The 24753-nt window shown below is 57.4% G+C and overlaps 3 protein-coding genes across 4 annotated transcripts in view; 2 read left to right on the top strand and 1 right to left on the bottom strand.

Annotated features, from left to right (window-relative positions):
• Positions 1-3439, top strand: part of GPC1 (glypican 1) — a 24954-nt gene extending 21515 nt beyond the window's left edge. The window contains 5 exon segments of the mRNA XM_034655540.1: positions 5-159; positions 246-365; positions 459-592; positions 943-1118; positions 1477-3439. Coding sequence (XP_034511431.1) covers positions 5-159; positions 246-365; positions 459-592; positions 943-1118; positions 1477-1703 — 812 coding nt within the window. The 3' untranslated portion in view covers positions 1704-3439.
• Positions 3440-3598: 159 nt separating this feature from the next.
• LOC117801179 lies at positions 3599-10787 on the top strand. Of its 2 annotated transcripts, none has more exons than XR_004623705.1 (4): positions 3599-5771; positions 5944-6502; positions 7021-8952; positions 9227-10787. XR_004623705.1 is itself a non-coding variant. In XM_034655539.1 (4 exons), exons 2-4 carry the CDS (start codon positions 5615-5617, stop codon positions 7454-7456), a joined length of 1152 nt encoding a protein of 383 aa, XP_034511430.1. In that variant the 5' UTR covers positions 3599-4938; positions 5066-5614; the 3' UTR covers positions 7457-9207. The 2 variants fall into 2 exon arrangements, 1 of the variants encoding a protein (XP_034511430.1); XM_034655539.1 differs by lacking the exon at positions 9227-10787 and having other exon boundaries at positions 3599-4938; positions 5066-5771; positions 7021-9207.
• A 10273-nt stretch (positions 10788-21060) lies between these two features.
• ANKMY1 (ankyrin repeat and MYND domain containing 1) overlaps positions 21061-24753 on the bottom strand; it is a 45109-nt gene continuing 41416 nt past the window's right edge. Inside the window, exon 16 of the mRNA XM_034642708.1 lies at positions 21061-21827. Within this exon, the coding sequence (XP_034498599.1) occupies positions 21586-21827 (242 nt within the window). The 3' untranslated portion in view covers positions 21061-21585. The remainder of the gene's footprint in view (positions 21828-24753) is intronic.

Here is a 24753-nt window from a genome sequence, read left to right on the forward strand (position 1 = left end):
CCTCTGTGTGTGTTCACACTTGTGCCAGACTCCATGGTGCTCATCACCGACAAGTTCCGGGGCCCTTCGGGAGCAGAAAGCGTCATCGGCAACGTGCACTTGTGGCTGGCGGAAGCCATCAACGCCCTCCAGGACAACAAGGACATACTCACGGCCAAGGTACGGGCAGGCAGGTGCAGCAGGCATGGAGGGGCATCCCAGATATGGCCTCGTGCCCCTCCAGGACCCCTGTGGTCTTCCCCCAGGTCATCCAGGGCTGTGGAAACCCCAAGGTGAACCCCCAGGGCTCTGGGCCCGAGGAGAAGCGGCACCAGGGCAAGCTGGTGTTACAGGAGAAGCCTTCCACGGGCACATTGGAGAAGCTGGTGAGCGGCCCTCAGCCGGCCAGGGCCTGGGTGGACAGGGGAGGGGAGGGCAGACCAAGCAGGGCGCCCCGTGGCCTGACTGCTGCCCTGCAGGTCTCAGAGGCCAAGACGCAGCTCCGAGACGCCCAGGACTTCTGGATCAGCCTCCCCAGCATGCTGTGCAGTGAGAGGTTGGCCATGAGCAGTGCCAGTGATGACCGCTGCTGGAACGGCATGGCCAAAGGCAGGTGGGTGCTGCCCAGCTGACCACAGACCAGCCGGCCTTTGCGGCCTCTCCCGGGTCCCTCGTCTGGCCTGTGTCACTAAGTGCCATGTGCGCAGGGCCATGCCCGACGCCGGGCCCAGAGTAGGACACAGGAAGCCCGGACAAGGGTCTGGGCCAGCTTCCTGAGGCACGTACCATGCTCAGTGCCTCCACACCCCACTACTGTGGGCTCCTGGCAGTCTCCAACAGGCCCCAGGGGGGTCTCAGGCCTGCCAGGACGTGGACCGGAGGAGAGGGGATGGGAGGGCATGCCAGGGAAGCGCCCCTTTCCAGGGAGCAGGCAGTGACTCAGGGCCTGTCCTCGGCCCCCAGGTACCTCCCGGAGGTGATGGGCGATGGCCTGGCCAATCAGATCAACAACCCCGAGGTGGAGGTAGACATCACCAAGCCCGACATGACCGTCCGCCAGCAGATCATGCAGCTGAAGGTCATGACCAACCGGCTTCGTGGCGCCTACAGCGGCAATGATGTGGACTTCCAGGATGCCAGTGCGGGCGGGGCCCCAGGGACTGGGAGCCCGGGGGGGGGGGCGGTGCAGGGGAAGGGCACAGAGGAGGGACCCTCCCAGCCCCTGGGTCCACACAGTGGCTCTGGCTGCTGCTGCTGCCCGGTCACAGATGCCAAGCGCCCCCCACAGACATACACCCACACCCCCAAGCACGGCCGAGCCTGGCCAGAACGTCCGTCAGGCCTTGGCAGGCCCGGGCGGGCCGGGAGCTATGCTCAGGGTGGAGCTGGCATTGCCCAGCATGGGAGTCCCCCATGGCAGGGTGCTGGGCTCAGGGTCTTCCTGGTGCTTGGGGTACACAGTGGGGTGGGCCTGCTGGAGCCTCCTCTCCTCCCCAGGTGACGACAGCAGTGGCTCGGGCAGTGGTGACAGCTGCCCAGACGACCTCTGCGACCGGAGGGTCAGCAAGAAGAGCTCCAGCTCCCGGACGACCCTGACCCACGCCCTCCCTGGCCTGTCGGAGCAGGAGGGCCAGAAGACCTCGGCTGCGAGCTGCCCCCAGCCCTGCGCGTCCCTGCTGCTCCTTCCCCTGCTCCTCTCAGCCGCCAGGCCCACGTGGCGGTAACTGCCCCAGGCCCCAGGGACCGAAGCCAAGAACTGACTTTGCCAAAATGCAAAACAGATGATATTTAATTCTCCTCAGCCTAGATGCCCCAGCACAGGACAGGGAGGGACAGTGAGGGACCCCGGCTCTGTGACTGCACTGGGGTGGGGCAAGGGGTGCTGGCCTTCCTGGCCTGGCTCCGCCGGCCGCCCTGGCTTTTAATTTTGTATGAGGCCCTCAGGTCAGCCAGGAACAACGTCCCCATAAGCCATGTATTTCAGGAACCTGGGGGATGCCGGTGGCCAACTCCTGCCTGCCCGCCTGCACCTCCCCCCCAGTTCCCTGAGCAGTGTCCCGCTGGAGAGCGCGAGCCCGTGCCTTCCTCTCCCGCCTCCTCCCACAGAGCACTTCCGGGCTCCAGGTGTCAGAAACCAAGGCCCACACCTGGGCGGACCCCTGGGAGGGCATCGGGTTTCTGTCGTCCAGGGTCTAGCAGGGCCTTCGAGATTATGCATGAACACTTCAGTCTCAGCCAGGCCCCCGTGATGCCGTGGCCTCCCCAGAGACCCTCAGCATCAGGCTGCATTCTAACTGGGAAGGCACCCTTGCTGACCAGTCTTTCTGGATCTCATTCTCTCCAAAGGCCGGCTGCAAGGGTCCGGGGTGCACAGAAGGGCTGCCGTGGGCACAGCCTCACCTCTGGGTGCTGCTCTTGGCTGACTTTCGTGTGAGGCTGGGGGTGCCGATCCTGGGCTTCCCGGGAGGGCAGGCTGGGCCCTCCACAGACGTGGGCACGCCCTTCAAACTCGGGCCTGGCGCCTGCACAGGGCCTGTGGCTGTGCGGACGTGCTGCCACCCACGCATCTGCCTGTCATCCCCGCCAGACCCAGGGCCCCCCACTTGGGGTGACACAGGCGGGGCTGGAGGCGACACCGGGCCACAGGATGGGGGTGGCCAGTGAAACTTCAGCCCGGCCAGGAGGCCTGGCCCCGCAAGCCAGAGGGCCACCTGGGTCCCTCCTGGCCCCGCCAGCTGCAGGGGGCCTGGAGGGCTTTGACAGTTAAGGGCTTTTCCAAAAGTACATACATTCACAGACGCTTTCCATCTGTTCACCCAGAGCTGCTTTTCAGCTCCTCCTCCCAGAGCTTGGAAGGGCTGGGGCTTCCTGGACCTGGGGGCACCCCTGCTCCCTCGGGCTGTCCAGGCCCTCCCCCAGGCCCGGGACCCTCTCTCCCTCCTTCCCTCCTGGGCCCTAGCTGCTGTGGGCCCTGCGGAGGGGCTGGGCCCTGCCAGAGAGGGGCTCAGGCAAGGGGACCCTCGAGGGTCCATGGGATGCTGAGCCACTGTGGCCAGGGACAGCAGTCCTAACCAGCACCAGGGCCCGACAAGGCCACTTAGCGCTGCTTTGCCTCGCCTCTCACGCTGGTCAGGGCCCCCAGCCCGTGCCCCACCAGGCAGCACAGTCCCACGGGCACTCCCACCCCATAATAACCCTGCTCGTGCCGGACCGGGGGGCTGGGCCCGGGGCCTCCTTCCCTGTAGGTGAGTGCCGGCTGGACTCTCAGGGGCTCTGGGGCAGTGGCTGCCCACGTGCCCAGATGGCAGCATTTGGCTGCACGTGGACGTCCCCGCAGGAGCCCACACCGGACGTCTCTCTGGAAGGGGCGGCCCCACACAGCAGGCTGCATCCTGCTGCGGGTACCAACTGATGTCACATGCTCTTGAGTCCTTGTATGAATAAAAGGTTGGAGAGCTTGTGTGGCCGCTGTGACCGCATTCTGCACAGCTCGGGTGAGCGCGCACCCCTGGCCCGGCACAGCAGGATGTGACTTGGGGCGCACTGGCGGCGGGGAGGGACTTGCGCACGGACTGCGCCCATGGTCTGCGTCTCCATGTCCCACCCTGGGCCCGTGCAGTGCCTGGAAGAAGGAGGAGGCCACGGCCCACCTGCTGTCCACTCCTTCCCTGCTCCGGACACGCATCCTGACGCGTGTCTCAGGAAGGTTCCAGTTCCTGCCAAGTAGCCTCAGAGATGCCCAGGAGGCCAGACCATGGGGACCAGTGTGGTTCTGAGGCCAGGCCTGTCTGGACATCCCAATGGTCCAGGTCTGTCCCCAGTGCCAAGGAGCCCTGCTACCTTGCCGGAGCAGAGTCCCGCACGATGCCTGAGGCAAAGCTGCCAGCCCCCACCCTCACCCCCCAGGCGCCTTTCAGCCCCGCCAGCGGGTAGCACATCCACTGCAGGGCCCAGTGACTGGCGCCCCAGCAGAGCCCGGAGGCCAGCCCGGAAGCAAGAGCTGATGCAGGGTCATTTTATTTGGGAATTTCGGCCACACTAGTCTGCCTGGTGAACGTTCGACAAAGCCGCTCTGTCCTCTCGGGCCTGAGTGCGGAGGAGACAGCGGCCAGTTCCCGCTGCCCCAACGCAGGGGGGCCGGGCTGCGTGCCCTGGGAGGGAAAACGCGGCTCCTCCAGGGGTCGCAGCTCCTCGGGGGCCCCTGGCCCTAGCAACAGCAGAGCAGCGACTGGGGGCTCACCGGCCCGCCCTTCCAGGAGCCCTGGGATGGCGCGGCGGTCGAGCTCCTCCCTCCGTGGGGGGCTGGCAGGCAGCCTCAGGAGTTCATGGAACAGGTGCGTCGCTAGACACTCATTCCTGGTTGTACGTGGAAGAGGATCTGTTCGGCCGGCCTGGCAGCTCGGGGGTGTCAGGCTTCTGGCTCACCTTCTTGCCCAGATGCTTTGAGGACTTTCGGAAGTTCTGTGTGAACAGAGCTGAATCCGTTTTCCCTGTGGGGGAAAGAAGTACACAAGTGAGGTGGGCTTCCGACACGGGCCGGGGGCAGGCGGGGAGGGGCCACCTTGCCCACAGACCACGCGCCGGTCAGGGAGAGGCCCCTCCCTGGCTCTCGGTCCCAATTCATTCCTCCTGAGATGTCCAGGAAGCCGCCGCCGTGCGGACCAGCCCCCACCGGCAGACAGAGAAGCCAGCTCCTCGGGGCCTCCCGTGGGCAGGCCGGTGTGGGGCTCTGCTGTGCGCACGCGCGGGAATGCACACCGTCCTCCCCTCCGGGGGACACCAGCAGTCCTTTACCTGGAGACAAGCCCTCTGTCCAGAAATCACACGTATGATCAAAGTGCTGGCTCTAGTGCGGGGTGGAGAGTGGATTCCCTAGTGAACGTGGAAGGATTGGAACGGCGGCCTGTGCTCCTGCTGGAAACAAGACTGGTGGCAAGTCCCGTGTCCGAGCCGTCAAAGGTGGGGGTGAGGCCAGGGCAGGTGGTGGGGCACAGAGGGACCCAATGAAGGGCACCCTTGGTGAAGGGACTCTCCCTCCTTCCTCCGCGTGGCCTAAAGATGCGAACAGGACACTTCATGTTTCCAGCAGAAGCCCATTTCCTGGCCCGACCCGGGAAGGCAGAGAAGCGAGCCAGCCAGGAACCGCTCAGGAATCTTAGACTACACACCAACAGCCGCGGGCACCAGACAGGCCGCCCGAGCGAGAGCGAGCCGCGGGAGAGAACACGGGGAAATGCCTGGTGTCGTAGCTCACGGCAGAGCCCCCCCTGCGGACAGCTCCCCGCCGGACAAGGCAAGGAACGTCACAGTCAGCAGCCATCTGTGGGCACCGGAGCCGGGGAGCCTGCAGGCTGCAGCGGGGGGGGGGTGGGGGTGCTGGAGCTGCCCCCCTCCCAGTGCAGCCGGAACACACGGAAAGCTCTCCCTGCTGGCCAAGAAAGCTGCTGCCCGGGCTCTGCCCAGAAACCGTCTCCCCAGAGCAGGGGCCCCCCTGGTCCTCAGCAGGTGACAGGGAGGGCTCCCCCACCTAGGTGGCGAGATGCCCTTGGGAGAGGGAGTCACATATCCCCAGTGATGGGAATTCAAATTAAAAATTACAACACACCAAAAAACACCACCCTGAGAACGTCAGGTCATGGGGCAAATGGTCTGCAGAGTGTTGTGTCAGAGAGATGGAAGCCTCAGGTTAGAACAAGCCTGTTCTTCAAAAGAAAACAGGAGACTGGGAAAAGCACGAACTGGAGCTGAGATGAGGATCCCCCATAGGACATGGGGACCCCCAGAGGAGGTGGGGACCACATGGGAGATGGGGACACCCCACAGGAAGCAGGGACCCCCCACCACAGGAGGCAGGGACTTCTCCACAGGAAATGAGGGGGTGGGGACCCTCCAGAGGAGGCAGAGGCCCCCCTTAGGAGGTAGGAGACTCCCATAGGAGGGAGGGGGACCTCCTCAAACCGGCAGGGACCCCACAGGAGGTGGGGACTTCCCCACAGGAAGTGAGGACCCCACAGGAGTTGGGGTCCCCCAGAGGAGGCGGGGACCCCACAGGAGACAGACCACCCACAGGGGACAGGGACCCCACACAGGAGGCAGGCTGGCAGGAGCTCCATGCCTTGGGCCAGGTGTGGGAGGGAGAAGCAAGTCAGGGGCCCCGTGAGTTGGGAAGTGGAATTGAGACCCCCCCCCATAGAAACAAAAGCCCCCCTGCCTCATCCTCAGGTTGGCCGCCTGAACGCAGCCCCCAGGCTACAGGAGACCCTGCCAGTTTGAGTGCATCCGTAGGAAATTCTGGAAAGGGCAAGTCTATGGGGAAGGGAGCAGACGAGGAGCGGCCAGGGGGTGGGCAAGAAGAGCGCATAAAATCTGCGGCTCCCGGCCCTCGACAGCCACGCGGCCAGGACCAAACAGGCCCTACCTCACACCATCAACAAGTATACGGGCAACGGGCTAAGAAGCAAACTGGGAAGCGACGCTTCCGAGCACAGAGAAGACAATGGGACGTTATGACGGGGCGCAGCAAGTGCTCCCAGAGNTTGGGGTCCCCCAGAGGAGGCGGGGACCCCACAGGAGACAGACCACCCACAGGGGACAGGGACCCCACACAGGAGGCAGGCTGGCAGGAGCTCCATGCCTTGGGCCAGGTGTGGGAGGGAGAAGCAAGTCAGGGGCCCCGTGAGTTGGGAAGTGGAATTGAGACCCCCCCCCATAGAAACAAAAGCCCCCCTGCCTCATCCTCAGGTTGGCCGCCTGAACGCAGCCCCCAGGCTACAGGAGACCCTGCCAGTTTGAGTGCATCCGTAGGAAATTCTGGAAAGGGCAAGTCTATGGGGAAGGGAGCAGACGAGGAGCGGCCAGGGGGTGGGCAAGAAGAGCGCATAAAATCTGCAGCTCCCGGCCCTCGACAGCCACGCGGCCAGGACCAAACAGGCCCTACGTCACACCATCAACAAGTATACGGGCAATGGGCTAAGAAGCAAACTGGGAAGCGACGCTTCCGAGCACAGAGAAGACAATGGGACGTATGACGGGGCGCAGCAAGTGCTCCCAGAGACACAGAGCCGTAAGCCACAAGGACGGGGCGGGGGGGCAGGGGGCAACTGTGGCCGCACCGATATTCCATCCTGCACAAGACAGACCAGACACGGCAACGCAGGCCGTGGCACCCATCAGAGGCTCCTGCTATCCAGGACACAGAGCCATCCCAGAGCAAACACGGGCGGCCATCACACACACACGGAGGCGAATCCCAGACCTGGGACTCCAAATGCCCCATAAATCAGGGGCACAGTTGGTTAAGCATCTGACTCTTGACTTCGGCTCAGGTCGTGGTCTCAGGGTCATGAGATCGAGATCAAGATCGAGCCCCCCCTCAGGCTCCACACTCAGCTGGGAGTCTGCTGGGGATTCTCTCCCTCTGCCCCTCCCCCGCTCATGTGTGCGCGTGGCTCCCGCTCTCTCTCTCTCAAATAAATAAATCTTTAAATAATAACAGGATAAATAATAATTAGCTACATATGAAATAGTGCTCAGTTTTCCTTGTCATCAGGGAGTGCAGAACGAGACTTTCCAGAGCACTGCGCGGTGTAAAATCTCAGAGGGAAAGCAGTCCCGTGTGTCTTTTAGGGACGCAGGAATGAAAACGGGATAAGAGTGGAGGGCTAGCTGCATCTCGTTCCAGTTCTTCAAAACCGAGGCATGAGATGAGCCCGGCCCAGCGCGGACATCTGTGCACGCAGGTGCCCCACCTGTGTGGTGGGGGTCAGGGGCTTCTTTGATTATTTCGTTGATTTTTTAAATGTTCGAGGTTGAACCAGTTAGATGCCGGTTTTGCAGGGCTGTGAAGCTTTGAAAGGGTGGGGGAAGGGGGGTTCTTTAAAATAAATGAACCCAAAGCGCAAACAAAACTAAACCGGTCGCCCTGGCCTGTGGTCGGTCTGCAGCCACGGCCCAAGGAAGGAGACGGGGGCAGTGCCCGCTCCCCAGGCTCCAAGGACAGGTGGGAGGGGTGCCTCCACTCTGTGGCTGGGAAGGAACCCACAGCTCCTGGCCCTGTGTTTTCTGTGTCCTTCCTGGAACCCACCTGGCCACCCCACTGCCCGTCTCTCCAGAGGTCACAGAACGCTGGATTCCGGGTGGAACCCTGACAACCACAGGTTCCAGGCCCTCTGGGTCCATCACCAACATTCCAGACTGGCCGCCCCTCTCCATCCTGAGCTCATCTCGGGCTGTCCCCCTCTCAGGCACCCCCGAATCCCCTCTGTTATGAGCTTCCTGGACATCTCTTCCCAAGGCTCCTTTGACCATACCCGGCCACCCCTCAGGGCGCTGCCCGCTCTCCCAAGAGCCCAGGGGTGGAGGGCCCGGGGAGGGGTCGTAGCAACCAGCCTGGTCCCTCCACCTCCCCAGCCCGGGCCCTCCCCTCCCTTCTCTCCCTGAGGACGGGGCTTCCCCTCAAAAGCATCACCCTTGCCCGGCCCTGTTGGCTCCCCTGATCGACCCCTCTGCACACCGCCCCTTGCGCCCCCTCCTGCACCTTGCCCCCTCCAGGCCGCATTCCCCACAGACACCACTTGCCCACTGCCCTGCAGGCTCATCCTCAGCCTGAGCCCCTCTCGCCCACCCGGTGCCTGGCCCTTTCTCCCCAGAGCCCTCCCGACCCACAGCTCCTCCACCCGAGCTGGACTCTGCTGCAGGCCAGCTCCCGCTAGAGCCGCGCACACGTCCGGGCTCGCCAGAAGCCGCTCATCTGAGACTCTGAAGGCCAGACCAGCTGCCTATGGCTCCCAGGACCTGAGGGGTGGCTGGCTGCTGGGTGGGCTGCACCCTGCTCTGGCTGGAGTCTCTGTGGACCATGGCGGGAGGGGAATGGAGGGCACGCAGGACACACTGTGTGTCTGCACAGAACTTGGTATGGAGAAGGGGGATGAGGCATGCACCCCCCCCAACGTCCCAGCACCCAGTAAGGGCCAGGTGAGAGGCCCCTGGGTCAGTATATTCTGAAGATAGAAGCAGCTGAATTCCTGATGAGCAGAAGAGGCAGGGGGCGGGGTGCGCGTCACACAGAAGGGGAAACTCGAAACTCGCGAAGGCACCACGCCCACTGAATAGACAGACTGATGAGTTAAATGAAGTCTAGAGGAAAAGATTCAAGCTGGAATGATTCACTTTGGGGTACCAATCTGCAAAATGTAACGCATGCATCCTTTCAAGAAATCGGCTGGAAGCATGCTGTGTGGACANCCAGGTGAGAGGCCCCTGGGTCAGTATATTCTGAAGATAGAAGCAGCTGAATTCCTGATGAGCAGAAGAGGCAGGGGGCGGGGTGCGCGTCACACAGAAGGGGAAACTCGAAACTCGCGAAGGCACCACGCCCACTGAATAGACAGACTGATGAGTTAAATGAAGTCTAGAGGAAAAGATTCAAGCTGGAATGATTCACTTTGGGGTACCAATCTGCAAAATGTAACGCATGCATCCTTTCAAGAAATCGGCTGGAAGCATGCTGTGTGGACACAAGGCTGCCATGTTACCATTGCCAACTAAGCGTGAGCCCCAGAGAGAGACAGAGCCACGGACGGGGAGCAAAGTGCGGATCCTGGGTGGACGGCGAGCCCCAGACAGAGACAGAGCCACGGACGGGGAGCAGAGTGCGGATCCTGGGTGGACGGCGAGCCCCAGACAGAGACAGAGCCACGGACGGGGAGCAGAATGCGGATCCTGGGTGGACATCCACAGAGCCTGCCACCAACCCAGAGACACGTGGCCAGGGAGGTGCTGCGGAGACCAGGGACCCCCAGGGGCGTGGGGAGATGGGGCTGTGCCCTCCTGGTGAGGCCACCCCTCCGTGTGCTGAGGGGCCCTGCACTAGCTGGCGTCCTCACAGCAGGGGAGGCTCTGCCGGGGACACCATTCCTGTCCTGCTGGAGTCTGGCAAAGGGGACATTTCTCCCACGGGACAGCTCTCCCTCCTGGAAGGCAGGCACCCACAGGGTAGGGATCCAGTTGTCTTGTCCTCTATGCTATTCAGGCGCCCAAAGCATGACGGTCAGAAGGTAACTGCTCAATGCACCTGCTGACCCAGGAGCTGGACTCCACAGCAAACCAGACCCTGAAGGACAGGACAGATGGATTTGACAACAGAGTGAAACACTCCATGTAGTGACATTCCAACAGAGAGAAGGTCTCCCCACAAGAGGTGGCAGGGAGGGCGGCAGGGTCTGCAGAGAGCTCTCTCGAGGCAAGGCCGGGAAGGCGGGTCTCCCCAATAACAGACCAGAGGAATAGCCTCAAGGCCGCATTCCCACATCTGCGTGTGGAGACGACCGTCAGCTCGTGCGTGAATCCCCAGAACGTGGGAAGTGGAACTTTCTGGCAATGCTCACTACTGACCACGTGCCCCGCGCACAGACAGGCTCACTAGCCTACCAGCAGGCAAGCTAAGAAGATAAGACTGACGATGGGAACGCTCCACAAATCTGAAAATGCAACCTCTGTGAATTCTGCCCAGAGGAAAACTAGGAGGAAGGTGTGTGCAGCTCCCTCCCGGAGTGAGCCCTGAAACAGTAGGCGCCCAGCGGCCGGGGACTGGGTGGTGCCTCTGTCCCTTCCAGAAAATGGTAAGACACGCACAGTGCACCGGAAAGGCAGGTTAAAGGCGCACAACGAGCCATTTAATTAAAAACAAATGGAAGGACACATGAAAACACACGTGCGCACGTGCACGGGGCACATGCAGACTCACTCCGTGTGCACCCGGGCCCGGGTTAAAATCCAGTACGTTCAGGTTATCTGTTCCTGAGCGCTGAGACCAGGAGGATTTTCACAGTTTGCGTTTTCTTGATTGTGCTCTTTTAACAATGAACGTAGATTGCATGCATAATCAGAATAAAAATAATACTATTTTCATTCAGGGAAAATTACGTGGAAGAAAAATATAGCGTAGAAAGATTGGTGGTTAAGTTTAGAGTATAGAGATCGCGCTCCCACATCACGACCGTGGTGTGCACTGCGTGTCTGTGGTGTGGCAGGTGGTGTGGGAGGGTGTGAGGTACAGCGTGTGTGACGTACGTGGTATGTGTATACAGACACAGATGGGACTGGAAGCACACACGCCAGTGTTGGCCGTGGTAATTTCCGGATTTGGGGCTAACTGTCGTTTAATCTTCTCTTACTTTCGTGTGTACACGCACATACCTCTAAGTGTCATATAATTAACAAGTGTAAGTTCAAAATTAAGAGGTGCTCATTTGGGGCACTTCCCTTCCCGGCAGCCGAGGTGGGAGCTGCCCACACCCTCCGCAGGCCGCCCGCGCCCCCCGCCTGCGCCCCCCGCCCACGCCCCCGGAAGGCCCTCCACAGCCACAGCCTGGGCCAGGACTGGCTGACACACAGCGACACACAGGCCCATTTCTCCCTGTGCCCAGGAGCCCTCCTCACCCCTTTCCCTGGGAGCCTCCCCAGCGAGCTTCCCACATAAGCAGCCCCATCTTGACAAGGGACCCGGAAATCAGGCAGAACCATGACTGCAGGTAGGGCTGCCTTGACCATCAAAAAGCTGGCCAGCTGGGGTCCCTGCACAGCCTCAGCACCCCCTTTCCCAACCTCCTCTCCCACTGCCCCACCTCACCCCTTCTCCTCCCTGGCCACGCCCACCACCTTCTCGCTCAGGAAGACTGGCGCCCCAGTCCTCGGTCCTCCCTGCCCGCTTCCCCCCACCCTCTCCATGAAAGCAGACCCACCACCCATGGCCCACCATCACCACCAAGCGGCGCTCCTGATTCAGTCACCCCCAAACCCCCCCCCGTCTCAATCACGGGTGATTTTCATATCCGCCCCGACCCAGAGCCTGCCTGACACACACAGACACTCTGTAAATGCATGTGGAAGAAATGGACACCGCCCCCCGCTCTGGCTTCCAGCAGGAATGCAGAGGCAGAGCCAGGTCTGGGAGTGCCTGGGAAGCCCCCAAATGTTCCCCAGGGCTGCAAGAGTGACCTTCTGGCAATAATCTCTAGAGTGAGCTCCAGTCCTGACCCTCATCCACCCAGCCTTCCTGCCAACTGACAGATGCCAGGCACCGAGTGGCCAGGGGGCCCTCGGAAGCTCTGAGCTTCTCTGGGTAGGGGTGGGCAGAGCGAGGCAGAGAAGGTTAAAAGCACACGCAGTGGGGCCGCTTTATTGCGAAGTCAGGAGGGAGACCTTGCCGTGCACAGCGCTGCAGGTGCAGATGTTCCGCATGAGGCCAGACGCTTCTGGGGCCAGCCGTCTGCAGAGGGCCCCGAGGTGTGGGTGCCCGCAGGTGAGGATAACGGCCGCCCAGCCTGCCGCCGGGCCCTCCCCAGGCCTCGGGCATCCAGGGCTGCCCCATTACTGAGACTCCTCCCCCATCCAGTGCATGTCCTCCAGGTGGGGCCCTGGAGAAGGAACTGGCAGGGAGGAGGAAGGTGAGGGGCCCAGGCTGTCCCCGAGGAGGCCAAGGCGCAGCCCCCCCACCCCGCCCCGCAGGACTGCAGAGGAGCCCCATNTCGAGGCAAGGCCGGGAAGGCGGGTCTCTCCAATAACAGACCAGAGGAATAGCCTCAAGGCCGCATTCCCACATCTGCGTGTGGAGACGACCGTCAGCTCGTGCGTGAATCCCCAGAACGTGGGAAGTGGAACTTTCTGGCAATGCTCACTACTGACCACGTGCCCCGCGCACAGACAGGCTCACTAGCCTACCAGCAGGCAAGCTAAGAAGATAAGACTGACGATGGGAACGCTCCACAAATCTGAAAATGCAACCTCTGTGAATTCTGCCCAGAGGAAAACTAGGAGGAAGGTGTGTGCAGCTCCCTCCCGGAGTGAGCCCTGAAACAGTAGGCGCCCAGCGGCCGGGGACTGGGTGGTGCCTCTGTCCCTTCCAGAAAATGGTAAGACACGCACAGTGCACCGGAAAGGCAGGTTAAAGGCGCACAACGAGCCATTTAATTAAAAACAAATGGAAGGACACATGAAAACACACGTGCGCACGTGCACGGGGCACATGCAGACTCACTCCGTGTGCACCTGGGCCCGGGTTAAAATCCAGTACGTTCAGGTTATCTGTTCCTGAGCGCTGAGACCAGGAGGATTTTCACAGTTTGCGTTTTCTTGATTGTGCTCTTTTTTAACAATGAACGTAGATTGCATGCATAATCAGAATAAAAATAATACTATTTTCATTCAGGGAAAATTACGTGGAAGAAAAATATAGCGTAGAAAGATTGGTGGTTAAGTTTAGAGTATAGAGATCGCGCTCCCACATCACGACCGTGGTGTGCACTGCGTGTCTGTGGTGTGGCAGGTGGTGTGGGAGGGTGTGAGGTACAGCGTGTGTGACGTACGTGGTATGTGTATACAGACACAGATGGGACTGGAAGCACACACGCCAGTGTTGGCCGTGGTAATTTCCGGATTTGGGGCTAACTGTCGTTTAATCTTCTCTTACTTTCGTGTGTACACGCACATACCTCTAAGTGTCATATAATTAACAAGTGTAAGTTCAAAATTAAGAGGTGCTCATTTGGGGCACTTCCCTTCCCGGCAGCCGAGGTGGGAGCTGCCCACACCCTCGCCTGCGCCCCCCGCCCACGCCCCCGGAAGGCCCTCCACAGCCACAGCCTGGGCCAGGACTGGCTGACACACAGCGACACACAGGCCCATTTCTCCCTGTGCCCAGGAGCCCTCCTCACCCCTTTCCCTGGGAGCCTCCCCAGCGAGCTTCCCACATAAGCAGCCCCATCTTGACAAGGGACCCGGAAATCAGGCAGAACCATGACTGCAGGTAGGGCTGCCTTGACCATCAAAAAGCTGGCCAGCTGGGGTCCCTGCACAGCCTCAGCACCCCCTTTCCCAACCTCCTCTCCCACTGCCCCACCTCACCCCTTCTCCTCCCTGGCCACGCCCACCACCTTCTCGCTCAGGAAGACTGGCGCCCCAGTCCTCGGTCCTCCCTGCCCGCTTCCCCCCACCCTCTCCATGAAAGCAGACCCACCACCCATGGCCCACCATCACCACCAAGCGGCGCTCCTGATTCAGTCACCCCCAAACCCCCCCCCGTCTCAATCACGGGTGATTTTCATATCCGCCCCGACCCAGAGCCTGCCTGACACACACAGACACTCTGTAAATGCATGTGGAAGAAATGGACACCGCCCCCCGCTCTGGCTTCCAGCAGGAATGCAGAGGCAGAGCCAGGTCTGGGAGTGCCCGGGAAGCCCCCAAATGTTCCCCAGGGCTGCAAGAGTGACCTTCTGGCAATAATCTCTAGAGTGAGCTCCAGTGCTGACCCTCATCCACCCAGCCTTCCTGCCAACTGACAGATGCCAGGCACCGAGTGGCCAGGGGGCCCTCGGAAGCTCTGAGCTTCTCTGGGTAGGGGTGGGCAGAGCGAGACAGAGAAGGTTAAAAGCACACGCAGTGGGGCCGCTTTATTGCGAAGTCAGGAGGGAGACCTTGCCGTGCACAGCGCTGCAGGTGCAGATGTTCCGCATGAGGCCAGACGCTTCTGGGGCCAGCCGTCTGCAGAGGGCCCCGAGGTGTGGGTGCCCGCAGGTGAGGATAACGGCCGCCCAGCCTGCCGCCGGGCCCTCCCCAGGCCTCGGGCATCCAGGGCTGCCCCATTACTGAGACTCCTCCCCCATCCAGTGCATGTCCTCCAGGTGGGGCCCTGGAGAAGGAACTGGCAGGGAGGAGGAAGGTGAGGGGCCCAGGCTGTCCCCGAGGAGGCCAAGGCGCAGCCCCCCCCCTGCCCCGCAGGACTGCAGAGGAGCCCCACGCCCTCTGTGGGCCCTGCCAGCTTGCTACTGTCTTGAGGTGTCACCTGGAACACAGCACTCAGCTCTCCACGCCCCGGGCTCCCCACGGCGCGCGGTGACGAGAGTCCCGCCCACGCCCTGCTTGGTGTCATGCTTGCACACGTGCGGCATGCATGGCAATGACAGTCTCTACAAAGGTGGGGACTCCCAGCCTGGGGTCTCCAAATGCGCCCCACAGCAGCCCCACTTTATGGGGGGGCATGGAGAGGACAGCATCGGAGCTCAGAGAAGATGGGCTCCAGGGGCATGGGCCCAAGGGCAGCGGTCAGCCCGGCCTTTCTGGCCGTCCACACTAAGGACAGGCTCTGAGAAAGAGTTAANCAGCGGCCGGGGACTGGGTGGTGCCTCTGTCCCTTCCAGAAAATGGTAAGACACGCACAGTGCACCGGAAAGGCAGGTTAAAGGCGCACAACGAGCCATTTAATTAAAAACAAATGGAAGGACACATGAAAACACACGTGCGCACGTGCACGGGGCACATGCAGACTCACTCCGTGTGCACCTGGGCCCGGGTTAAAATCCAGTACGTTCAGGTTATCTGTTCCTGAGCGCTGAGACCAGGAGGATTTTCACAGTTTGCGTTTTCTTGATTGTGCTCTTTTTTAACAATGAACGTAGATTGCATGCATAATCAGAATAAAAATAATACTATTTTCATTCAGGGAAAATTACGTGGAAGAAAAATATAGCGTAGAAAGATTGGTGGTTAAGTTTAGAGTATAGAGATCGCGCTCCCACATCACGACCGTGGTGTGCACTGCGTGTCTGTGGTGTGGCAGGTGGTGTGGGAGGGTGTGAGGTACAGCGTGTGTGACGTACGTGGTATGTGTATACAGACACAGATGGGACTGGAAGCACACACGCCAGTGTTGGCCGTGGTAATTTCCGGATTTGGGGCTAACTGTCGTTTAATCTTCTCTTACTTTCGTGTGTACACGCACATACCTCTAAGTGTCATATAATTAACAAGTGTAAGTTCAAAATTAAGAGGTGCTCATTTGGGGCACTTCCCTTCCCGGCAGCCGAGGTGGGAGCTGCCCACACCCTCGCCTGCGCCCCCCGCCCACGCCCCCGGAAGGCCCTCCACAGCCACAGCCTGGGCCAGGACTGGCTGACACACAGCGACACACAGGCCCATTTCTCCCTGTGCCCAGGAGCCCTCCTCACCCCTTTCCCTGGGAGCCTCCCCAGCGAGCTTCCCACATAAGCAGCCCCATCTTGACAAGGGACCCGGAAATCAGGCAGAACCATGACTGCAGGTAGGGCTGCCTTGACCATCAAAAAGCTGGCCAGCTGGGGTCCCTGCACAGCCTCAGCACCCCCTTTCCCAACCTCCTCTCCCACTGCCCCACCTCACCCCTTCTCCTCCCTGGCCACGCCCACCACCTTCTCGCTCAGGAAGACTGGCGCCCCAGTCCTCGGTCCTCCCTGCCCGCTTCCCCCCACCCTCTCCATGAAAGCAGACCCACCACCCATGGCCCACCATCACCACCAAGCGGCGCTCCTGATTCAGTCACCCCCAAACCCCCCCCCGTCTCAATCACGGGTGATTTTCATATCCGCCCCGACCCAGAGCCTGCCTGACACACACAGACACTCTGTAAATGCATGTGGAAGAAATGGACACCGCCCCCCGCTCTGGCTTCCAGCAGGAATGCAGAGGCAGAGCCAGGTCTGGGAGTGCCCGGGAAGCCCCCAAATGTTCCCCAGGGCTGCAAGAGTGACCTTCTGGCAATAATCTCTAGAGTGAGCTCCAGTGCTGACCCTCATCCACCCAGCCTTCCTGCCAACTGACAGATGCCAGGCACCGAGTGGCCAGGGGGCCCTCGGAAGCTCTGAGCTTCTCTGGGTAGGGGTGGGCAGAGCGAGACAGAGAAGGTTAAAAGCACACGCAGTGGGGCCGCTTTATTGCGAAGTCAGGAGGGAGACCTTGCCGTGCACAGCGCTGCAGGTGCAGATGTTCCGCATGAGGCCAGACGCTTCTGGGGCCAGCCGTCTGCAGAGGGCCCCGAGGTGTGGGTGCCCGCAGGTGAGGATAACGGCCGCCCAGCCTGCCGCCGGGCCCTCCCCAGGCCTCGGGCATCCAGGGCTGCCCCATTACTGAGACTCCTCCCCCATCCAGTGCATGTCCTCCAGGTGGGGCCCTGGAGAAGGAACTGGCAGGGAGGAGGAAGGTGAGGGGCCCAGGCTGTCCCCGAGGAGGCCAAGGCGCAGCCCCCCCACCCCGCCCCGCAGGACTGCAGAGGAGCCCCACGCCCTCTGTGGGCCCTGCCAGCTTGCTACTGTCTTGAGGTGTCACCTGGAACACAGCACTCAGCTCTCCACGCCCCGGGCTCCCCACGGCGCGCGGTGACGAGAGTCCCGCCCACGCCCTGCTTGGTGTCATGCTTGCACACGTGCGGCATGCATGGCAATGACAGTCTCTACAAAGGTGGGGACTCCCAGCCTGGGGTCTCCAAATGCGCCCCACAGCAGCCCCACTTTATGGGGGGGCATGGAGAGGACAGCATCGGAGCTCAGAGAAGATGGGCTCCAGGGGCATGGGCCCAAGGGCAGCGGTCAGCCCGGCCTTTCTGGCCGTCCACACTAAGGACAGGCTCTGAGAAAGAGTTAAGCAACACCTGCCCTCCCTCCACCTGGTCAAGTCCCAGGGGACAGCTGTGCACATAGCTTTGCTTGCCATTAGCTACCCTTAGAGCAGTGGAACCCTGGTCCAGAGTCACCACCCACACACCTGCAGCTCCTCCCCAGGTCATCCCAAAGGAGGGGACGTGGGAAAGGTGGGCTAGGAGGAAGCTTCCAGAAGCAGTGCCAAGGCCAAGTGCCCCAGGGTCAAGGGAAACTAGTGCCTACCAGAGCCTCCCCCATGCAGGGGAGCCCCAGGGATGGTGTCCCAGTTCTGTGGGGCCCAGGCCATGCCCACCTCCCTCCAGGAAGCCATGGGCCCATGATGCTTAGAGAAGGAGCAGGTGGGCTCAGCGCCCTCCCTGTCTGCACAACAGGCCCNTGGGCCCGGGTTAAAATCCAGTACGTTCAGGTTATCTGTTCCTGAGCGCTGAGACCAGGAGGATTTTCACAGTTTGCGTTTTCTTGATTGTGCTCTTTTTTAACAATGAACGTAGATTGCATGCATAATCAGAATAAAAATAATACTATTTTCATTCAGGGAAAATTACGTGGAAGAAAAATATAGCATAGAAAGATTGGTGGTTAAGTTTAGAGTATAGAGATCGCGCTCCCACATCACGACCGTGGTGTGCACTGCGTGTCTGTGGTGTGGCAGGTGGTGTGGGAGGGTGTGAGGTACGGCGTGTGTGACGTACGTGGTATGTGTATACAGACACAGATGGGACTGGAAGCACACACGCCAGTGTTGGCCGTGGTAATTTCCGGATTTGGGGCTAACTGTCGTTTAATCTTCTCTTACTTTCGTGTGTACACGCACATACCTCTAAGTGTCATATAATTAACAAGTGTAAGTTCAAAATTAAGAGGTGCTCATTTGGGGCACTTCCCTNCAGGGCAAAGCTTCTGGGAGAGGTGACAAGATGATCAAGCAGAAGGGAAGTGGGTCTGGCACAGCCCCAGCACCATGGTCACTTCTTCTGAAGGCCACAGGCAGAGTGAAAGAGAGCATCTCTGTGTGTTAGGGCGGGGGCTCTGACAGCTCCGCTGACCTACCATTCGATTCCATCCAGTTCACACATGTGAAGCGTACGGCGGGTAGTACGTTCACGGAAGTGCAGCCGTCGCCATCAGCACCTTTACAACATGCCCATCAGCCCAAATCCGAGCCCGCCCCTGACAACCACCATGCCTCCCGTCCTAGGCAACCGCTGACCTACTTTCTGTCTCTATGGATTTCCTATGAATGGAATCATACGGTGTGAGTGTGGCCTTAGATGACTAGATTCTTTTGCCTAAAGCAACATTGGGTTTCATCCATGCCGTAGGGCACGGGTGGTCCATTGTTTCTGATCGATGTGGACACACCACAATGTGCTTCTCCGGTCATCAGTTGATAGGTAGTTGGTTTGTTTCTGTTCTTTGGCTTTTATAAATAATGCTGCTATAAACATCTGAGCACAAGGTTTGTGTGGACACGTGTTCCCATCTCTCTTGAGGACAGACCGAGGAATGGGATCGCTGGGTCGTACGGTAACTCTATGATGAACGTTTAAGGAACAGCCAGACTGCTTTCCAAAGAGGCTGTGCCATCGCGCTCCCAGCGGCAGCGCGGGGCTCGGCTTCCTCCACGTCTTCACCAACACGCGCTGCCTTCCGGATTCCAACCGTCCTGGTGGGTGTGGAGAGACAGCTCAGTGCAGTTGGTGTGCATGTCCCCGGGAACTAATGACAGCAAGCATCTTTCCATGTGCTTGTTTGCCGTCTGTAGATATTTACTCAGAGAAATTTCTATTCATACGCTTTGTCCATTTTTAAATTCAGTTATTGTCTTTATTATGCAGTTGTAAGATTTTTTCATTTATTCTACATTCAAGTCTCTTACAAATTATATGATTTTTGATTTATCTCCATACTGTGGGTTGTCTTTTCATTTTCTTGATAATGTCCTTTGAAGCACAAACGTTTTTAATTTTGATGAAATCCAATTTATCCATTTTTTTCTTTCATTGCTTATTCTTTTGGTGTCATATCTAGGAATTCATTGCCAACTCTGACGATATGAAGATTTGTTTCTATATTTCTTTGAAGAGATTTATAGTTTAAGCTCTTGCATTTAGGTCTTCAATCCAAGTTGAATTCGATTTTTTATGTGGAGTGAGGTAGGGTCAAACTTCGTTCTATTGTGTCTGGATAACCCCTTGTCCCAGTACCATCTGTTGAAAAGTCTGCTCATACCTTCATTACAAAGTGTTGGCATCCTTGTTGAAAATCAGCTGACATACACATGCATATATTTCTGGGATCTGCATTCTATTCCATTGGTCCGTATGTCTGTCTTCATGCCAGCACCTCACTCTTTTTATTGTCGTTTTGCAGTAAGTCTCAATTTAGGAAGTAGGTGTCTTTCCACTTCGCTCTTTTCTTTGAAGTTTGCTCTAGCTATTCTGGGACCTTCGTGATTCCATATGAATGTTAAAATCAGCTTCTCAATTTGCACAAAGGCGGCAGTGGGATTCTGATAAGGAGATGTCTTCCCATTTACTGAGGGCTCCTTTAACTTCAGCAATGTATTGTAGTTTTCAGAGTGTAAGTTTTGCACGGCTTTTGTTAAATATATTCACAAGTATTCTAATTTTATTGACGCTGTTGTAAATGGAATTTTTTTTTTTTAAAGATTTTATTTATTTATTTGACAGAGAGACAGCCAAGGAGAGAGGGAACACAAGCAGGGGGAGTGGGAGAGGAAGAAGCAGGCTCATAGCAGAGGAGCCTGATGTGGGACTCGATCCCATAACCCTGGGATCACGCCCTGAGCCGAAGGCAGACGCTTAACGACTGCGCCACCCAGGCGCCCCTGTAAATGGAATTTTTAAATCTCATTTTTGGTTTGCTTGCTGCGATTGTATAGACATGCTGTTGGTTTTTGCATATCAACCTTATATCCCACAACCTTACCGAATGCATTCATTACTTTCAGTAGTGTCATCAGTTTTGTCTTTATATTTTGTATTTTACTACTTATATGTTTAGTTTAATATTAGTTTCAGTTTAAAAAGTGGATTCCCAGGATTTTCAATCCACAAGATAATTTCCGCAAAGAGAGATAGTTTAAGTTTTTCCTTTCCAATCTGAATGACTTTCTTTTTCTTGCCTAGTTACACTGGCTAACAACTCCAGCACATCATCAAACAGAAATGGTGAGAGAACGCATTCCTGTCTTCTTCCTGATATTAGGGAGAAAGCATCCCGTTCTCCACCTTAGTCTAATGTGCACTCTGGGCCTTTTTGTAGGTGTCCCTCATCAGGTTAAGCAAGTGCCCCTCTATTCCTTGTTTGTTGAATGTTTTTTTATCATGCAAGGGTATTGGATTTTGTCAAATGATTTTCTACATCAATTAAAATGATCATGTGACAGCCAGGGCGCAGAGGTCAGGGAGCTGGGGTGCAGAGGTCGGGCAGTTAGGTGCAGAGGTCGGACAGCCGGGGTGCAGAGGTCAGGGAGCCAGGGTGCAGAGGTCGGGCAGTTAGGCGCAGAGGTCAGGGAGCCGGGGTGCAGAGGTCGNGGGGGGGCATGGAGAGGACAGCATCGGAGCTCAGAGAAGATGGGCTCCAGGGGCATGGGCCCAAGGGCAGCGGTCAGCCCGGCCTTTCTGGCCGTCCACACTAAGGACAGGCTCTGAGAAAGAGTTAAGCAACACCTGCCCTCCCTCCACCTGGTCAAGTCCCAGGGGACAGCTGTGCACATAGCTTTGCTTGCCATTAGCTACCCTTAGAGCAGTGGAGCCCTGGTCCAGAGTCACCACCCACACACCTGCAGCTCCTCCCCAGGTCATCCCAAAGGAGGGGACGTGGGAAAGGTGGGCTAGGAGGAAGCTTCCAGAAGCAGTGCCAAGGCCAAGTGCCCCAGGGTCAAGGGAAACTAGTGCCTACCAGAGCCTCCCCCATGCAGGGGAGCCCCAGGGATGGTGTCCCAGTTCTGTGGGGCCCAGGCCATGCCCACCTCCCTCCAGGAAGCCATGGGCCCATGATGCTTAGAGAAGGAGCAGGTGGGCTCAGCGCCCTCCCTGTCTGCACAACAGGCCCATCTGGGAATTCTGGAAAGTCGTTGGAATCTGAGAGATTTCGAGGAATAATGGAGACCTCACACAGCCCCCCACAGGCAGGTGCCTACGCCCTCAGACCCGGCAGGCCCCACAGCAGCACACTCACCAGTGACCGACAGGGTGCCGCAGTCCCGCTTGTGGAAGTCGCCCCAGGCCCTGGTCTTGCAGTACTTGCTGCAGGTGAGGACCCCGCAGCAGCGGGTGCAGGGCACCAGGCGCACGCCAACCGAGCGGCCGCACTGGGAGCAGAACTTGAAGAAGGGAATCCTGCACGGGAACCATGTGGGCAGTCAGGCGGGGCCCGCCCTCTGCACCCCACTNTTGGCTTTTATAAATAATGCTGCTATAAACATCTGAGCACAAGGTTTGTGTGGACACGTGTTCCCATCTCTCTTGAGGACAGACCGAGGAATGGGATCGCTGGGTCGTACGGTAACTCTATGATGAACGTTTAAGGAACAGCCAGACTGCTTTCCAAAGAGGCTGTGCCATCGCGCTCCCAGCGGCAGCGCGGGGCTCGGCTTCCTCCACGTCTTCACCAACACGCGCTGCCTTCCGGATTCCAACCGTCCTGGTGGGTGTGGAGAGACAGCTCAGTGCAGTTGGTGTGCATGTCCCCGGGAACTAATGACAGCAAGCATCTTTCCATGTGCTTGTTTGCCGTCTGTAGATATTTACTCAGAGAAATTTCTATTCATACGCTTTGTCCATTTTTAAATTCAGTTATTGTCTTTATTATGCAGTTGTAAATTTTTTCATTTATTCTACATTCAAGTCTCTTACAAATTATATGATTTTTGATTTATCTCCATACTGTGGGTTGTCTTTTCATTTTCTTGATAATGTCCTTTGAAGCACAAACGTTTTTAATTTTGATGAAATCCAATTTATCCATTTTTTTCTTTCATTGCTTATTCTTTTGGTGTCATATCTAGGAATTCATTGCCAACTCTGAGGATATGAAGATTTGTTTCTATATTTCTTTGAAGAGATTTATAGTTTAAGCTCTTGCATTTAGGTCTTCAATCCAAGTTGAATTCGATTTTTTATGTGGAGTGAGGTAGGGTCAAACTTCGTTCTATTGTGTCTGGATAACCCCTTGTCCCAGTACCATCTGTTGAAAAGTCTGCTCATACCTTCATTACAAAGTGTTGGCATCCTTGTTGAAAATCAGCTGACATACACATGCATATATTTCTGGGATCTGCATTCTATTCCATTGGTCCGTATGTCTGTCTTCATGCCAGCACCTCACTCTTTTTATTGTCGTTTTGCAGTAAGTCTCAATTTAGGAAGTAGGTGTCTTTCCACTTCGCTCTTTTCTTTGAAGTTTGCTCTAGCTATTCTGGGACCTTCGTGATTCCATATGAATGTTAAAATCAGCTTCTCAATTTGCACAAAGGCGGCAGTGGGATTCTGATAAGGAGATGTCTTCCCATTTACTGAGGGCTCCTTTAACTTCAGCAATGTATTGTAGTTTTCAGAGTGTAAGTTTTGCACGGCTTTTGTTAAATATATTCACAAGTATTCTAATTTTATTGACGCTGTTGTAAATGGAATTTTTTAAATCTCATTTTTGGTTTGCTTGCTGCGATTGTATAGACATGCTGTTGGTTTTTGCATATCAACCTTATATCCCACAACCTTACCGAATGCATTCATTACTTTCAATAGTGTCATCAGTTTTGTCTTTATATTTTGTATTTTACNCGATCCCATAACCCTGGGATCACGCCCTGAGCCGAAGGCAGACGCTTAACGACTGCGCCACCCAGGCGCCCCTGTAAATGGAATTTTTAAATCTCATTTTTGGTTTGCTTGCTGCGATTGTATAGACATGCTTTTGGTTTTTGCATATCAACCTTATATCCCACAACCTTACCGAATGCATTCATTACTTTCAGTAGTGTCATCAGTTTTGTCTTTATATTTTGTATTTTACTACTTATATGTTTAGTTTAATATTAGTTTCAGTTTAAAAAGTGGATTCCCAGGATTTTCAATCCACAAGATAATTTCCGCAAAGAGAGATAGTTTAAGTTTTTCCTTTCCAATCTGAATGACTTTCTTTTTCTTGCCTAGTTACACTGGCTAACAATTCCAGCACATCATCAAACAGAAATGGTGAGAGAACGCATTCCTGTCTTCTTCCTGATATTAGGGAGAAAGCATCCCGTTCTCCACCTTAGTCTAATGTGCACTCTGGGCCTTTTTGTAGGTGTCCCTCATCAGGTTAAGCAAGTGCCCCTCTATTCCTTGTTTGTTGAATGTTTTTTTATCATGCAAGGGTATTGGATTTTGTCAAATGATTTTCTACATCAATTAAAATGATCATGTGACAGCCAGGGCGCAGAGGTCAGGGAGCTGGGGTGCAGAGGTCGGGCAGTTAGGTGCAGAGGTCGGACAGCCGGGGTGCAGAGGTCAGGGAGCCAGGGTGCAGAGGTCGGGCAGTTAGGCGCAGAGGTCAGGGAGCCGGGGTGCAGAGGTCGGGGAGCCGGGGTGCAGAGGTCGGGCAGTTAGGCGCAGAGGTCAGGGAGCCGGGGTGCAGAGGTCGGGCAGCCGTGGTGCAGAGGTCGGGCAGTTAGGCGCAGAGGTCGGGCAGCCGTGGTGCAGAGGTCGAGCTGTGCTGGGGTGCAGAGGCCTGGTGGCCAGGGCAGAGCTCGGAAGGAGCAGCAAGCACCACGCAGAGGGAGAGCCTCTCCTATGCAACCACAGCCAGAGCAGTGACCGTGTTACTCCTGGCGGTCGCGACCCCAGCCCCCTTGGTGACGTGGGTGCAAAGGCCACCATCCTGGGTATGTGACTCTACTTTCTGGGGATGCCCCGTCATGCAGAGGAGACACGGATGGCTGACCAGAGCACTAATGGGCTGGTCCTACACAGCGTCCTGCTCTCCAGGGAAGTGTGCTTGGCTCTCAGCTGATGGCTGGTCACCAGGAGTCCAATTCTTGTTAGAAGCTAAATCGTCATTACTACATCTAAGAAGAGAACTCCCTGCATGCGCTTAGGTGTTTTCCAGATCCTTCTCGGGATCCATAGCCTGTCCCTCAAGTCAAATGACCCTGCAGCCCCTCCCTCTAGGCTTTCGCCCGAAACTCAGCTCCCTTGGCTGGCTCTGCTGCGTGTTGCCCCTCGACCAGCCTGTGTAGGACCCAGGGCTGCACCCCCAAACCAGGCGACACCAGGCAGTGGCACGGTCGCCATTT

This window comes from Ailuropoda melanoleuca, chromosome 2 (genome assembly GCF_002007445.2).
Source record: "Ailuropoda melanoleuca isolate Jingjing chromosome 2, ASM200744v2, whole genome shotgun sequence".
Lineage (NCBI taxonomy): Eukaryota > Metazoa > Chordata > Mammalia > Carnivora > Ursidae > Ailuropoda > Ailuropoda melanoleuca.